The sequence below is a fragment of the Pongo pygmaeus genome, chromosome 15, assembly GCF_028885625.2.
Source record: "Pongo pygmaeus isolate AG05252 chromosome 15, NHGRI_mPonPyg2-v2.0_pri, whole genome shotgun sequence".
In the NCBI taxonomy this organism is placed as follows: domain Eukaryota; kingdom Metazoa; phylum Chordata; class Mammalia; order Primates; family Hominidae; genus Pongo; species Pongo pygmaeus.
Window position 1 is genome coordinate 94,488,935 of NC_072388.2, and position 17,084 is coordinate 94,506,018.

General features: G+C 49.4%; 1 protein-coding gene across 4 annotated transcripts in view; it reads right to left on the bottom strand.

The window, feature by feature from the left end:
* Positions 1 to 17,084, bottom strand: part of SYNE3 (spectrin repeat containing nuclear envelope family member 3) — a 109,625-nt gene that overhangs the window by 11,268 nt on the left and 81,273 nt on the right. For all 4 annotated transcript variants that reach the window (XM_054448647.2, XM_054448645.2, XM_063652048.1 and 1 more), the window contains exons 16-17: positions 15,729 to 15,878; positions 14,546 to 14,584 (exon numbers count right to left, since the gene is read on the bottom strand). In XM_054448647.2, the coding sequence (XP_054304622.2) occupies positions 14,546 to 14,584; positions 15,729 to 15,878 (189 nt within the window). The remainder of the gene's footprint in view (positions 1 to 14,545; positions 14,585 to 15,728; positions 15,879 to 17,084) is intronic.

Here is a 17,084-nt window from a genome sequence, read left to right on the forward strand (position 1 = left end):
AGTAAGTGTGTATCAGCTGCTGTCATGATTAGTATGCATCCTTAATATTTCGCCATCTAAATCTTCGTCATCACCATCATCACCACCATCAAGTTCATCATCATCACTTTCTTCCTCCTCTTGTCTTTCTTCCCTTTCCTCTTTTTCCTCCCCCTCTTCCTTTTCTTTCTTTCTTTCTTTTTTTTTTTTTTTTGAGATGGAGTCTCGCTCTGTCGCCCAGGCTGGAGTTCAGTGGCGCGATCTCAGCTCACTGCAACCTCCACCTCCCAGGTTCAATCAATTATCTCCCTCAGCCTCCCGGGTAGCTGGGATTACAGGCCCCTGCCACCATGCCCAGCTAATTGTTTTGTATTTTTAGTAGAGATGGGGTTTCACCATGTTGGCCATGCTGGTCTTGAATCCTGACCTTGTGAGCCACCCTCCTCGGCCTCCCAAAGTACTGGGATTATAGGTGTGAGCCACCGCGCCCGGCCCCTCTCTTCCTTTCCCTCCCTCTCTCCTTCCCTCTTCTCCCCCTCTTCCTCCTCCTCCTTTTGTTTCATCATCAATTTCATCACCATCACTATCGCCATCAGTATCACATGAAGGTTAGTCTCACAAGTCCAAATGCCTAATGGACTTCTCTGCTACAATGTCCCTGAAAGTGGCCAAGAAAACATTTCCTAAGTTCTGGAGGGACTGGCCGGGTTGTGGCTTCATGGATGTCTGACTGCCAAGGAGTGCAGGGGCAAGAGCTGATCACTCAGAAAAGTGAGGCCCTCATGGTCAAGATGCTGCAGCGTGCAGGACGAGCCCAGCTTTTAGGATCCTAGAGGACTGGGTCCCCACCCAGACTCTGTTACTCAACAGCTATGTGACCTTGGGCAAATCAATATTGGATCCTCTGTTATCTGCTCTGCAAAATGGGGATCAAACACCTACCCCTATTTGCTGGGCTGTGGTGAGGACTCAAAGCAAAGGTATATATATACCTTGATTGATAAATGTACCAGTTCTTACTATTAGTACTATTAATAATTATTTATAATAATAGTGCTAGCACTATTAGTAACTGTTAGTGACATTCATTACTATTAATATTAGTAATCACAGCACTAGTACTATTATTATAGAATATATCTGCTGGCTCCCTGAAGAACCAAGGTTCACCCTCCAGGGCACCAAAAGCCACAGTCCCGTGATGATGATAGTGATAGTGACCATGGTGATGGAGGTGACGGCAATGATGGCAGTGATGCTTGATGATGGTGATAATGACCATGACGCTAATGGTGGTGGGGTGGGGGTGGAGTGGTGAGAGTAAGATGGTGATGATGGTGATAATGATCATGGTAATAGTGATGATGGTGATGATCATGGTGACTGTGATGGTGATGGTAAGTGTGAGTGATAGAGATGATGATCGTGATGGTGATGATGGTGATGGGGATGATGATGATAGTGATGGTGGTGGTGGTCATGATGGTGAGGGTGATGGTGGTAAGGATGATGGTGATGGTGGTGGTGATGGTGATAGTAATGATGATGGTGGAGGTAGAGATGGTGGTGGTGATGGCGAGGGTAATGGTGGTAAGGATGATGGTGATGGTGATGGTGATGGTGATGGTGGTAAGGATGATGGTGATGGTGATGGTGGTAAAGATGATGGTGATGGTGATGGTGGTAAGGATGATGGTGATGGTGGTGATGATGGTGATGGTGATGGTGGAGGTAGAGATAGTGGTGGTGGTGATGGTGAGGGTAATGGTGGTAAGGATGATGGTGATGGTGATGGTGGTAAGGATGATGGTGATGGTGGTGGTGGTGGTGATGGTGATGATGATGGAGGTAGAGACAGTGGTGGTGGTGATGGTGAGGGTAATGGTGGTAAGGATGATGATGATGGTGATGGTGGTGGTGATGGTGATGATGATGGAGGTAGAGACAGTGGTGATGGTGATGGTGAGGGTAATGGTGGTAAGGATGATGGTGATGGTGATGGTGGTGATGGTGATGGTGGTAAGGATGATGGTGATGGTGGTGGTGGTGGTGATGGTGATGATGATGGAGGTAGAGACAGTGGTGATGGTGATGGTGAGGGTAATGGTGGTAAGGATGATGGTGATGGTGATGGTGATGATGATGGTGATGGTGATGATGATGGTGGTGGTGGTGATGGTGGTAAGGATGATGGTGATGGTGATGGTGATGGTGGTAAGGATGATGGTGACGGTGATGGTGGTAAGGATGATGGTGATGGTGATGGTGGTAAGGATGATGGTGATGGTGATGGTGGTAAGGATGATGGTGATGGTGATGGTGGTAAGGATGATGGTGATGGTGATGGTGGTAAAGATGATGGTGATGGTGATGGTGATGGTGGTAAGGATGATGGTGATGGTGGTGATGATGGTGATGGTGATGATGGTGGAGGTAGAGATAGTGGTGGTGGTGATGGTGAGGGTAATGGTGGTAAGGATGATTGTGATGGTGGTGATGATGGTGATAGTGATGATGATGGAGGTAGAGATGGTAGTGGTGGTGGTGGTGAGGGTAATGGTGGTAAGGATGATGGTGGTGGTGATGGTGAGGGCAATGGTGTTAAGGATGATGGTGATGGTGGTGGTGATAGTGGTAGTGGTGGTAGTGATGGTGAGGGTGATGATGGTGATGAAGAAGCACTGTTAAATGCAAATGTTCCTGGGATGTTCTAACCTGGGCAGTTCTGTCTCTCTACCTCTCCTCTCTGAGTCAACTCATGTATTCCCCTGCTCCAAGTATCTCCTCCAGATGATAACACTTAACTCTGTGCCTCCAGCCTCAAATGTTTTCACTCACCAAAGTCCTTAGACACTGATTTTATAAAACAGGCTGCTTATAACAACGAATAAGTACTCTTGGCTGCATGTATTTCAGCAGTGACTTCGGGAGTGGAGGGTGGGGGTGGGTGACACATTGTTTAAGCAGCTGAATGAGTGTGAGTTCACAGAGAAGGTGGTTCTTCCCATAGCTGCTGGGCTGGGTGGAGCCAAATCTCTGACCCATGAGACCCACCCAGGGAGAGAGAAAAGGGGCAAGACAATGAGCTGTAGGGTCACCCAGCCTGGGTTTCCACTGCAACTGACAACCTGTAATTAAGGTTCTCCCAAATGGAGGGTCTGCTTACAAGTGTCCTTTTTTATTTGCCCCTCCATTCTCAGAGCTAACATTTTGCTTATTCAAGAGAGGGGTTGTGCCTTGGCCATGATCCTCTGGGGAAAACATTTCTGAAGGTCCAAAAAGTGTTTACACATACAAGTGTTGACAAGGGGTGGTCTTCTCAAAGGATTCCTGCTGCCTGCCCAGTGCCTGTTTACTTAGAGCTCACATCCTCACTTAGAGGGCCCTGCATTCCAAAATGCTCTTAAAAATAAGACACCTTTCAATATGTTTCTCAAATGCTTCGAAAAAACACACAGACACACACACACACAGACACACACACACACAGACACACACATACACACAACCTTCTAAGAAGCCAACAAGAAAAATGACAATCTCAGCTCTTCCAAAGAGAGAAGGGGCTTCCTCAGGAAGTTATAAGCTCCCAATTTGATATGGTTTTGTTGTGTCACCACCCAAATCTCATCCTGAATTATAGTTCCTATAATTCGCATGTGTTATGGGAAGGACCCAGTGGGAGATAATTGAATCATGGGGGCAGTTTCCCCCATACTGTTCTCGTGGTACTGAATAAGTTTCACAAGATCTGATGGTTTTTAAGGGGTTTCCCCTTTCACTTGGCTCCCATTCTCTCTTGTCTGCTGCCGTGTAAGACGTGCCCTTCTTCTTCCGCCACAAGTGTGAGGCCTCCCCAGCCACGTGGAACTGAGTTCATTAAACCTCTTTTTCTTTATAAATTACCCAGTCTCAGGTATGTCTTTATCAGCAGCATGAAAACGGACTAATACATCATCCCTGAAGGTAGGAAAGCAGGGGTTGATGAGCCCATGGGGGTGGGGATGGAGCATATGTTGTGTGAAGGAGTTAACATACCCAACAGAGGCTCTGACCAAGAGTCCTCCAAGGTCTTACATGATGAATCTGAGACTCCAGATTTCTGCGGATCACAGGCTAGAGTTCATCACAGTCCATGAGACCTAATCTACCATTGGTGAAATGGGATGTGGGGGGAATATAAGGTTTGGAATCTTGGGTTCTAACCCTGACTCTGCCACTTCCTAGCTGTGTGACCTAGGGCATGTCACTTAGCCTCTCAGAGCCTCAGTTTCTTCTCTGTTGGGAGAGAGTGATACTTGCTTACCAATGTAGGAAGGATAAATGAGGCCATGCATGCTATGCATAAAGTGCACAGTAAACACCCAATAAAGGCTCACTTCCTTTCTCCTCTGGCTGATGGGTGTGGGGCAGAGAGGCAGCTCCTGCAAGCCCCACAAGCTTCCCCTCCACCAGGGATGCAGGGATTAGGCACCATCATCACCTCTGGTCCCATCAGGGAAGAAAGCACTGCCCTCTTTAAATGCCATCTCTCAGCTCCTTAAAGAGCCTCACATCCTATTGCCACAGGGCCTTTGCACAGGCTGTCCCTTGTGTCTGGAATGCTCACTGCCCTTTCTCCACTCCACCTGGTTAGCGCTGACTGATCACTCTAATCTCACCCTGAGTCACTTCCTCCAGGAGACCTTCCCTGGCCTTACACATCCTCAGGGCACCCTTTCTTCTGGATCACTTATTAAGATCTGTGCTGCCCTTAACTCCTCGGAGGCGGGGTTCACATTAGTCTTATGCTTTACTGTATCCTCAGCAGTGCTCAGTAAGTATTTGCTGAATGAATGAAACCATGAATATAAGGCTCCTTCCCTCCCTGCACTTCTGGCCATCAGCTTCTCCCTCAGTACATTGGAGGCCACCACTGAGACACGGGCCACCTGCTGTCTGCAAGCTGTTCTCACTGTGCCCATGGTTCACCAGGATGTCTGGGCTCCACTTGTTAGTGAACTCACTAAACACACCCCCAGAGGTCCTGAGCTCCGCTCTTCACCTCACTCAGGGGCCTCCTGGGTGCCTTGAGCATCTCTGTGAGGCCGACTTTCCTATGCCCATTTTACAGAGGAAGAAACTGAGTCTGGGAGAGTACCCAGTCCAAGGTCACACAGATAGGCTCAGCTCTACAGTGTCACTCCAGAGCCCACGCTCTTCCTACTATCCCACGTGGCATTTCTCACAAGAAACAGCAATTCAAAAGACAACAAAAGTCTCTGGGGCCTCTGTTGTTCAACCTGGATCTGTGGAGGGTGGGTGTGCTCTGACCTGGGGCCCGGAGGGAGGAAGTCACATGCCATCACCACTGAGGCTAAGGGTCTTACCCAGGACCTGGCCAGGTCTCAGTACCCACTACAAAGATGCTTCTAGGCAGGCACCAAGCGCGGGACGGTGGGAGGAGGTCCACTGAGCCAGCTGCTCTCTGGCATGGAGGGTGCGCCCGCCCCAGTGCCTCTCATGAAACCCTCACTGAGCCACGTGTTGACCTCTGAAGGCTCCTCTGAGCACTGCTCAGCCCCTGCTGGCTTCCTCCTCCTGGGTGTCCCCAAGACTCCCAGGAAGGGGGTGTGGCCGGGACTACTGTCTTGCTCTGGCAGCGCCAGCAGGTCTTAGGGCAGCCCTGGTTTCCCGGACTGGGCCCTGCCACTTCTGACTTGGATGTTGTCTTCACTAAGTTCTGGGCACCAGAAGCACTGAATTACAGCCCTACATTTGCTCCCCGTAAGAGCTCAGAGGCTCCAGGAATTTCCCACACATGGACACGATGGCAGTGGCTGGGCAGGGGGCTGGGTTCGTCTTGCCTCCTCACTGGGGTGGCTCTGCGTGGATGTCAGGCCACAGAGATGTATTTTTTCAGTTGAGTTTGGAGAGGGAAAGGGATGGGATGATCTGAGCTGGCCTGTGGTTTAGCTAATAGGTGAGAAGTGCCCATGGATGTAATGATGGAGTGATATTGTCATTACTCAAGCAAGGACGGAGCCTCATCCAGGAGCAGATGTATGACCATAGGCTTCCTCTCCTCCCCCCACTTCCCTTCTGCACCTTTCCTTATCTGCCATCCCCCTATGAGCAGGCTCTGCTCCTAGGATGGAGACCAAGGTCAGTGAGGGTCTAGGTTGACCAACAGGCACCTAGTTTGGGAAACTGGGTGATCATGATGCTTTTTGCTGATAGGGGCATGGGGATTTGATGGGGATGGGGATTTGACGGGGATGGGGATTTGACGGGGATGGGGATTTGACGGGGATGGGGATTTGACGGGGATGGGGATTTGACGGGGATGGGGATTTGACGGGGATGGGGATTTGACGGGGATGGGGATGGGGATTTGACGGGGATGGGGATTTGACGGGGATGGGGATTTGATGGGCATGGGAGGTCAGCTTTAGATATGATGAGTAGGAGGTGCCTGTGGGACCCCCAAGGAAACATCTAGCGGGCAGTTGAGGTTTTGGGACTGAGGCTAGAAGGAGAGACCTGCATTAGAGATGAAGCAAGAGCTCACGCAGTCTGAAGACAGTGCATAACCACAGGCGTGGGAGGAGGTGCCAGGGAGAGTCACCTACGAGACGGTGCATGAACCACACGTGTGGAAGGAGGTGCCAGGGAGAGTCACCTACGAGACGGTGCAGAAAGCCACAGGTGTGGGAGGAGATGCCAAGGAGAGAATGACCCAAGAGACAGTGCATAAACCAGAGGCCTGGAAGGAGATGCCAGGGAGAGCCACCTACCAGACGGTGCAAGAACCACACGCATGGGAGGAGGTGCCAGGGAGAGTGACCCAGGAGAGGGACAGGTCCTGGAGAACCTGAGGATGCCACCCATGAAGAAGGAGGCATTGTATTTCTAGTGCCTCTACCCAGCCCCTACAGGTCACTTATCCATTACAAAAGCAATGGTAGCAACTTCACAGGGAGAAGCCTCCCTAAGGGCGGCCACTCTTAACTGATGATCAGAGTGAGCACAGCCTATGTGCAACATGCTGATGCCATGTGTCTCCTGATAAGAGGCACAAGTAAACCACAGCACCGCTCTGTGATATTCCTGCCAGGAACCTGCCACCAAATCCAATGAAACCCAAACCGAGTGAAACCCAAGCAGTGAAACCCAAACCGAGGGATATTCCACAAACTGTCCAGCCTGTACTCAAAAAGGTCAAGGTCAAGAAGAATTAAGAAAAACTGAGGAACTGGGCCAGATTGGAGGAAAACAGAGATGTGACAATAAATGCAATGTATGATCCTGGATTGGATCCTGGACTGAGAAAAAAAAATCTACCAGTAAGACTGTAAGTCATACGTCCAGACAATGGAATATAATTCAGCGGTCAAAAGAAATGAGCTATTGGCCTGGCGCAGTGGCTCATGCCTGTAATCCCAGCACTTTGAAAGGCCAAGACAGGTGGATCGCTTGAGGTCAGGAGTTTGAGACCAGCCTAGCCAACATGGTGAAACCCCATCTCTACTAAAAAAAAAAAAAAAAAAAAAAATTAGCCTGGTGTGGTGGTGGGCACCTGTAATTCCAGGTACTTGGGAGGCTGGGGCAGTAGAATTGCTTGAACCTGGGAGATGGAGGTTGCAGTGAGCAGAGATTGCACCACTGCACTCCAGCCTGGGCAACAGGTGAGACTCCATCTCAAAAAAAAAAGAAAAGAAAAAGAAAAAAGAAATGAGCTATCAAGCCACAAAGACACTGACGAACCTTAAATGCATGTTGACAGGTAAAAGATGTCAGCCTGAAAGGCTGCATAGTGTATGAATCCAGCCATAGGACGTCCCAGAAAAGGCAAACCATAGAGACATCAGAAAGGTGTGTGGTTGCCAGGGCCTGGGGAGAGGTGGGGAGGGATGAGTAGGTGGAGCACAGGGGATTTTCAGGGCAGTGAAATTCTTCTGCATCATACTTTAGTGGTGGCTACTGGTCATTAGACCTTTGTCCACACCCATAGGTTGTACAACACCAAGAGTGAGCGCTCAGGCAAGCTGTGGACTGAGTTAATAACAATATATCAAGTGGTTCATCAGCCTTAGCAAATGGACCACACTAATGCAAGATGTTAATTAATGGGGAAGATGGAGGAGGCTGGGATGAGAGGACGTGTATGGGAATACTTTGAACATTCTGCTCAATTTTTCTATAAACCGAAAGCTGCTCAAAAACGAAAGTCAATAAATTCAAAAGAGACTATTGAGACAGCTTAAACTTTTAAAATATGGACTGTGGATTAAACAATAGTATTTTATCAACATTGAGTGTTATCAACACTGACTTAGATAGCTGACAAAAAATAAAACAAAGAGAGAGGTATCAGGATAGAGGCAGCTGGAAGAGGAGGCCGTGGTCATCAACCCCAGTGCCCCAGGGCCAAGTGTGATGAGGACAGCAGTTCACTGGTCTTAGTGAAGAAGTAGCTACTGGTACCTCACTGGGGTGAATTTCAGAGGAGTTGTGGGGTGGAAGATGAGTGACAGAAAGACAAAAAATAGAAAGAGCAAGTGTAAAGAATGCTTCTCTGGATCTCAGTAGTCAAGGACTAGTTTCAAATACTTCATGACCAAAGTTTTAGCACCAACTTGTTCACAAATCATCAAAGACTGATTGCTTCTGGGCTCTGTAGACGGATGGAGTGGCGAGGCCGTGGGATGACACAGAGCATGGTTTGAAGCCTGCCCTGGCTCTCCCTTTTAGAGGTCAGAGACTGCATGGCCCTAGCAAAGCCCAGGCCTTTGGTTGTGACCAGGGAAGAAGCAGATTTGACCTGCCCCCGGAGTTCCACGGTAAGTCACAGGGGTAAAAACTCAACCTATGTTGCCTCTCCCAACTCCCATCTGACCCCATCCCACGTGTGAGAGAAGGTGCTAAGGGGCCCAGAAACCATTTCCTCCCACTATAAAAGGAGAAGGCAGTTGTGAGTGTTAAAGACCAAGCACATGTGTGCCCAGCACAGTGCCTGACACACAAAAGGGATTTTTGCAAAAAAAAAAAATCGTAATTTTTGTGGGCGGCGGACCACCCAGGTGCCGAGGGAAGAGACCAAGGGCACGAGCTGTTCCAGTATAATAAAATATATACAATAAGAATAGTTATACTAATGGGAGGCCGAGGTGGGTGGATCACAAGGTCAGGAGATTGAGACCATCCTGGCTAACACAGTGAAACCACGTCTCTACAAAAAATACAAAAAAAATTAGCCGGGCATGGTGGCGGGCGCCTGTAGTCCCAGCTACTTGGGAGGCTGAGGCGGGAGAATGGCGTGAACCCAGGAAGCGGAGCTTGTAGTGAGCCAAGATCGCACCACTGCACTCCAGCCTGGGTAACAAAGTGAGACTCCAGCCGTCTCAAAAAAAAAAAAAAAAAAAAGAATAGTTATACTAGATATAGATCTTAGATATGATTATATATGAATATCAATGAATATCATTAATCATTAGTTTGTAGCAATTACTCTTTATTCTAATATTATAACAGTCCTCACTCTATAATCATAAGCTAGGAAAAACCAGGCCATACAGGGATAGGAGCTGGGGGGACATAGTGAGAAGTGACCAGAAGACGGGAGTGCGAGCCTTCTGTTATGCCTGGACAGGGCCACCAGAGGGCTCCTTGGTCTAGCGGTAACGCCAGCGTCTGGGAAGACGCCCATTGCCAAGCGGACCGTGGTCAAGTGGTAGCATCAGTGCCAAGGGGAAACACCCGCCACTTAGAAGACTGGGAAAGGGAGTCTCCCTTTCCCCGGGGGAGTTTAGAGAAGACTACTCCTCCACCTCTTTTGGAGGGCCTGACATCAGTCAGGCTCACCCGCAGTTATCCGGAGGCCTAACCGTCTCCCTGTGATGCTGTGCTTCAGTGGTCACGCTCCTAGTCCGCTTTCATGTTCCATCCTGAACACCTGGCTCTGCCTTCTAGATAGCAGTAGCAAATTAGTGAAAGTACTAAAAGTCTCTGATATGCAGAAATAATGGCATAAGCTGTCCTCTCTCTCTGCCTCGGCTGCCAGGCAGGAAAGGGCCCCTTGTCCAGTGGACATGTGACTCATGTGACCTTGTCAATCATTGGAGATGACTCACACTCCTTACCCTGCCCCTTTTGCCTTGTATCCAATAAATAACAGCGCAGCCTGGCATTCGGGGCCACTACCGGTCTCCACGTCTTGGTGGTAGTGGTCCCCCGGGCCCAGCTGTCTTTTCTTTTATCTGTCTTGTGTCTTTATTTCTACAATCTCTCGTCTCCGCATATGGGGAAAAACCCACTGACCCTGTGGGGCTGGTCCCTACAAATTTTGAGAGAAAGTTATGATCTAACATGGCATACTCACTGAGATTTGGTATTACAGTAGCTCATTCAATCTAAGACACTGATTATAAAGTGCACCATTATTTTACAAACCGCTAAGAAAGAAAAGAACAGCAACCAAGATGGTGCATCTGATTGGAAAGCCCACATCAATATGGGGGACCAAGGGAGCTGCACCTTCAATGTAAGGAGAAATGAGAAATAAACCCACCTCACAGAAAGAGGAGGCAAGGAAATTCCAGGTCTTCTCTTGGCAGTGGGTGAAGTAGGAAATCAAAACTCTTCCTTAAGAGTTTGAACCACAGGCTGGAGCTCCCCAAGGTTGGCGGTCTCGGTTTACACAATCAGTGTGGTCCAAAGGAAACCCAAATAGAACACAACCCGCAAGCAGACATTTTAATTTAAAGGAATCTCAGGTTGGGGGTGACGGGCAGTAAACCTAAATCTTCACTGGAAAAACTACATTGTAATAAGGAACCCAAATTCCAGAGATGTGAAAATGTGAAAAATTATGAGTCTTAAAACCTATGAAACACAGTCAAATAAATAAAATGCTACTCTCAGGTCACACAACATCTAGGTCTATATTCCAAGAGCCCACATATGAAATGGATCGGAGATGCCTGCTCTCTGCTTCTGCAAACTAGCACTGCCCTATTTCACCTTGGCTCGCAGAACCTTTGACCAATCCATCCCCAACTAAAAGTTTGTCTCAGGTAGGGCTATACCGCTTCCCTGGGCCAATGCAAGGAATGCAATTTAGTTGACTCACAGCACAACAGCAACTCAAAAAGCAATTACATTTCACGTGTCTAAATGCTGCAGGCAAACACACCCGCGGCAGTGAGTTGGCAAGTGCGTAGGCAGCTGCAAATTTAATAAATCTTAATTATTCTGTTTATACAAACAAGCAGGCTGAAGCCACTGACGTAGCTGGGGCTTTCAATGGCTTGGAGCATGAAGGTAGGAAAAAAAGTGTGGAGAACCAACTGCTCATAAATAATTAGCTTTGGGGTAAGTTTTTTTTTCCCCTTTCCCCTTAGACCAAAAATAATATGTGGAATGTTTTTAAGTTGGCAAGATTACAGCCTCTGAAGACAGCACCTACTTTCTACCTGCCAGGCCTGTGGATGTGCATACGTGCATGCGTGCGCATAACCACACAGGCATATGCCACACCCCAACCCGCGAAGAATCACGCACACACCAAAGCGAAGGGAGGATTTCCCCCTCAGATGTGTCGTTGCTCCCTTCGCTCTCAGAAAGAAAAGCAGGACGGTGTCTGCAGAAGTCTCCCAGGTCCCCATTCACACAGCACTTGAGAACCTACTATGTGCCATTGTTACAACAGGAACTTTGCTACCAGGAGCTGAGTGGACTCACATTTGAGTTTGGAAGACTGCGGCTAAATGACTCACTGAAGGTCACACACACTAATGGTGGAGCCTGGGTTTGAACCCAGAGTGTAAAGTGGTGGTTCTCAAAGTGTGGTCCCCGGGCCCCCAGCAGCAGCATCACCTGGGATCGTGTTAGAAATGCAGATTCATGGGCCACCCTAAAACTAATGAATCAAAAACTCCGGAAGTAGGGTCCAGCAATCTATGTTTTATCAAGCTGTCCTATAAATGAGCCACAGATGGTCTCCGTGTATTGGCCCCCACGTTGTTTACTTCTTCACAGTAGGCTGAGATCCGTTAGCTCAAAAGCCAGCAAGCAGCAAAGTCAAATTTTTACACATCCAGCTGTTTTAAACATAGCACAAGTAAGCAGATTCTTTAGTCCTTTAGGGCTTTCCTGCTTTGCATACCCCACCAAGCTGTGCCCAACGTCTTCTGGTCATAGACAAGATACACCTCAGGGCTACATGGATCCCAAGTGGTGTGACCTTCAGAGCTCTCTGACCCAGAGATTCCCACTGTGCTACTGAGCAACATCAGCTGGACACGTGTGTTCTGGCCCCATCCCCCTCTCTCCACCCAAGCAGGATGTACAGTCTACAGGACAGGTCACTGCTCTTCTGTTCACTGATGTATCTCAGTGCCTAAAACAGAGCTTGGCACAGTCAGAACTAAGGAAGGAAGGAAGGAGGGAAGGAAGGAAGGAAGGAAGGAAAGAAGGAAGGAAGGAAGGAAAGAAGGAAGGAAGGAAGGAAAAAGGAAGGAAGGGAGGGAGGGTAGAGACAGCAATGTACGCTATGGCTGTGAACATACCACAGTAACACATTAATTACAGGTTGCAGGAACCTGAGCCTGTGCTGGAGGGCTGGTGTCAGCCAGCAAATGTCACTACTCAAAAACATTTAGTGTGCACTTACTATGTGCTAGGCACCATGGCTAGACACCAGGGGGCCCAGACTTGACACCCACATGGATCCTGGCCTGGGGGCTGCGTAGGTGGGGGCTTCCAACCAGAGAGAGGCTTAAAGTGCAGGAGCTAGAGTCGGTCTGCACACAAGGTCCTAGGTCCCCCGTCTCCCACCAGGACCCACCAGGCCGGCCTGTGTAGAGCACCTGTCCTTTCCTGATGATTTTCCCTTTCTCATGAGAAGTCTGTTTGTTATTCTAAACTGGGGGGTGTTGGGGGCAGGGCTTAAGTGATCAGAAGCATTTCTACTTTCATATACAACAGTTCATATGATCTTCAAAATAAGTTCATGAAGTAAATAAGGTTGTCATTAAGAGTTCCATTTTAGGCTAGGTGCAGTGGCTCATGCCTGTAATTCCAGCACTTTGGGAGGCCGAAGAGGGTGGATCACCTGAGGTCAGGAGTTTGAGACCAGCCTGGCCAACATGGTGAAACCCCATCTCTACTGAAAATACAAAAATTAGCCAGGCATAGTGGTGCATGCCTGTAATCCCAGCTACTCGGGAGGCCGAGGCAGGAAAATTGCTTGAACCTGGGAGGCAGAGGTTGCAGTGAGCTGAGATTGCGCCATTGCACTCCAGCCTGGGTGACGGGAGACTCTGTCTCAAGGGTGAAAAAAAAAAGCTCCATTTTATAGATGGGGAAAGTGAGCCCCCAAGGGGCCAAACAACTCCCTTGAAGCCACAAAGCCAGTTGGTGTTGGGCCCAGAGCCCAGCCTTGATTTTTGTGACTGCCCTGCCCAGTCCATTGGTCACCCACTCTCTTATAGATATTACTTGTGACGCCAGCCGGAGGCCAAGAAGAAATCACAGATTTCTAGGAAACGCAGATTCCAAAGAATGAGAGATCTCAAGGAACTCAGAGCTCCTTGGATCAGAGCATGCCGGAGGAGGCTCGTGTCATTACGGGCCAATGCCTAGCAGGAAAACACAGCATTCGTTCCCTTGGAAACAGTGGCACTAGGAGACACCGATTTACACTTGGCTCTTCCAGAAATGGGGAGACACTCCGGGCCCCAGGGAAGTCTTCTCCTAGTCACAACGTGGAAGGTTAACAACATGGGTTTTGGATTCAGAGGCCAGAGACCACTGAGGGGCTGAGGCCTTCCTTGAACAAGTCACTTCAGGCTTGCCCCTTCTGTTTCCTCGCGCTGAAAGTTGAGATTATACTGCCCCCTAGGTGTCACTGGGAGAGTTACAGGAGAGGCCCTAACCACAACTTAGCGCAGTTCCTGGCACACACAGTGGATGGCCAATACATAGCATCTCGAGTAATAATCACACCTATTACTCATTGTTGTCATTATCACTGCTGTTATCGTTATTGCTTCAGCCTGCAAAGACCCTGGGAGTGACTCTGAGCCTGGCTCAGTAGGGTAAGTGGAAACACCTGCCTAGTAGAACTCAAAGGCACAATCCCTCCCTCTCCTGTCCCTACCGAGCCTCGTAGACTCTCCATCACCAGGGTGGCCACAACGTCCAGTTTGCCCGCAACAACCCAGGTTTCCTGGGACAGTCCCGGTTCGCACCTGTTGTCACAGCGTAATCACTGGTAGCATCTTTGTCCACTCCCCAGCGTGTCCTGATTTGGGAGGGTGAACGCCAAGATCCCCTCTCTGCTATGTGCCTGTCCCAGCGGAGGACTCTGCACACCCTGTCAGCCTCCCCCCAAGCCTGGGGCTTCTTGAGAGCAAGAATCCCGGGGCCCAGCACAGCGCAACCCAGAGTTGATCCCCCATAAATGTTCTTTGGTCTTCCTGGAACCTTCCAGAAAGCCCACGAGTCTTGCCCCAGTGTCACGGGCCCACCAACCCTCCAGGCACCCTGCCCGCTAGCCGTGTGGAGCAGATGGCAGACACTGTACCTTTTGGAATCCAGTCGGCTCCCCTGGAGAACTTTGTGTCTGTTATTTTAGGGAAGGAGAGGAAAAGGGGGAAAAAAAAAATAAGTTAAGTGAGTGAAACTTAAATCCCAGCAGAGCCTGTAATGGAATATTCATTTTGTCAGGGGAGTGTTTCTTTAAAACTTCTGGTCATCTGGACAGCCTGAGCCAGCAGGTGATTCGATTTAATGAGCTTTTTAACACACCTCAGGCCCAGCTGGGATTCTGTCTGGAAAGGCCGTGGCCGAGGCCGGCGGGGGCCATGGCCAACCTGGCTTGGGCTGGGCTGCCACCTAGTGGCCGTCTCGGCTGCTCCCGGGCCAGGAAAGCCTGGGGCGCCCAGCTTGGGGCTGGGGTCTGAGGCTGAAAGGGCCCTTAGGGGCCAGCTCACCACCCTCCTCAGACTTAGGGACCTAGGAAACTTAACGTCTGTGCCTCAGTTTCCTCATTGGTTCACAGGGCATACAACAGCACCTCCTTTAAAGGGCTGTTAGGAGGACATGGCATTGAGCAAAGGTTATGATCATTACTAGTTTTGCTATTATTATTATTATTATTATTATTATTATTATTATTATTTTGTGTGAGGAGACACAGGGGCCCCCGAAAAGGAAGGTGCTTGCTCATCTAAGACACAGGGCAAGTTAGAGACATGGGGCTGGACCCCAGGGCTCCTGATGCCACTCCAGTGCTTCCCTAGGTCACGCCTACAACACAAGGGTGTTTCTGCAGGCTGGCTCTGCCACTGACCACCCATGCGGCCTTGGGCAAGTTTTTTCGCTGCTTGGAGTCTCAGCTCCCCTCTGGAATCTGGAGATACAATGACTTGAGCAGAGGGGAACTGTACAGACTGAATGGGACAGTGCACACAGGGCCCTCGGCTTGGGAGGTAGGAAGTACTCCTTACACATTAATTATGAAGTCACTGCTGTCCTGACTGGGACTTCAGCCTCATGAGGTGGTTGGATGGCCAAATGGCGTCACCTGAGTCAAGTGCCCAGAACCCATGAGTGTCCCTGTCCTCTGCCTGAGTGGTCACCTCTGCCTGGTGTGTGAACGCACAGGGCAGGGTGGATGCAGGCTTAGCACTGTATCCCCAGGCAAATCCAGGCCCAGCTACAGTCCTGTCCCTGGAATCTGGGACCTGCACATCCTTGGCACCCACCAGCAGGTGGCCGGCGTCCTTCAGCTTGGACTTGTACAGCATCCACTGGTAGCGCAGATCTTCCAGCTCATCCGAGGTCCCCCTTGCTGGCCCGAGACGAAGGAGGTTCTCAAAGAGATGCTGACCTTCTGGCACCCGAGCCTCCAGCTCCTGGGGGAAACAGCAGCATCATGGTGCAGCTTCTAAATGGCCCAGACAGCCCCACCTGGCTGGTAAGGATGGGTCCATCAAATTTCACTCGACAGACAGGTTGGCAGTGAGGAGGCAGACAGAATCCATAAAGTGGGACTCCCATCTGTGCAATTCAAGCCCTTGCTCTCAGGAATGTTACAGGATGGCCTCCTGCATGGAATGGGCAGCTGGGCTGCAGACCTCCAGTGGTCACTTCCAAATCTGACATTCCAGGACCAAGTCCTCCAGAGGGCTTGACTAGAGTTCGCATCATTCTAAAAGCTGTCATTGTGAACATGTCTTTCTGTTAGCATTTTGAGCCTGGCAGAGTGGTGTTGTAATGTGCAGATTTTTCTCAGGAAATATAAGTACTGTGTTCCCTTGGGATGGAAACTTTTATTCTCAGGACTCCTGAGAGGTGGTGTGATGGGGCAGTAGAAGTGGGGCTATAAATCCGGGAGCCCAGGTTTAAGTCCTGGCTTTGGATCCCGGCTCTGCCCCATTCTACTAGCATGTAATATGGGACACCTTGCTTAGCTTCTCAGAGCCTGCAGGAATGTATGCTGTACAAAAAGCAAGGGGGTTTAACTTGAGGAACGGAAAGTCATTTCTGATATGGCTGGAGTTGGGTGGTGGTGCGGTGGGGGGAATGAGAGGAGTAGCCAAATATGAGACAGGAGAGGCAGGCAAGGAAGACTTCCAGGTAATGGCCAACTAGATAATTGGGACAAAACCTCTCACTAAGGACAAAAATTTAAAGCATTTTAAAGGCATAAAAGTATTAACAAAAGAATGTGAGGCACACCGGGCCACAACTTGGGAAAGAATGAAAACCCAGGGTAGTCAGCGCTGTGTTCAGTTCTGCTTTTGCCCATAGAACATTTGCCAATTTGGAAGGAATAGCTGTAAAACATCTTTGCTTTTGGCAGCCTCACTGGGCTGGGGAGACAAAGGTCAAAGTCTGGGGCCTGCAGAGGTGGAGATTCTGATAGGGTTCATTCACCCTTTTGCTAAGCTCCTAAAGCCTTCACCCTATTAAAAATGAACCAGAAGTAAACCTGGACCTTGTGTAGGCTTGCAGCCCAGTTCAAAGTCATGTTAGTAGACCAGGGAAACTCAAGCCTTGAACTTGGATTTAGTGGTCCCAGAATGAAAGGTCCCTACTTGCCTGGCAGTAGCAAATAA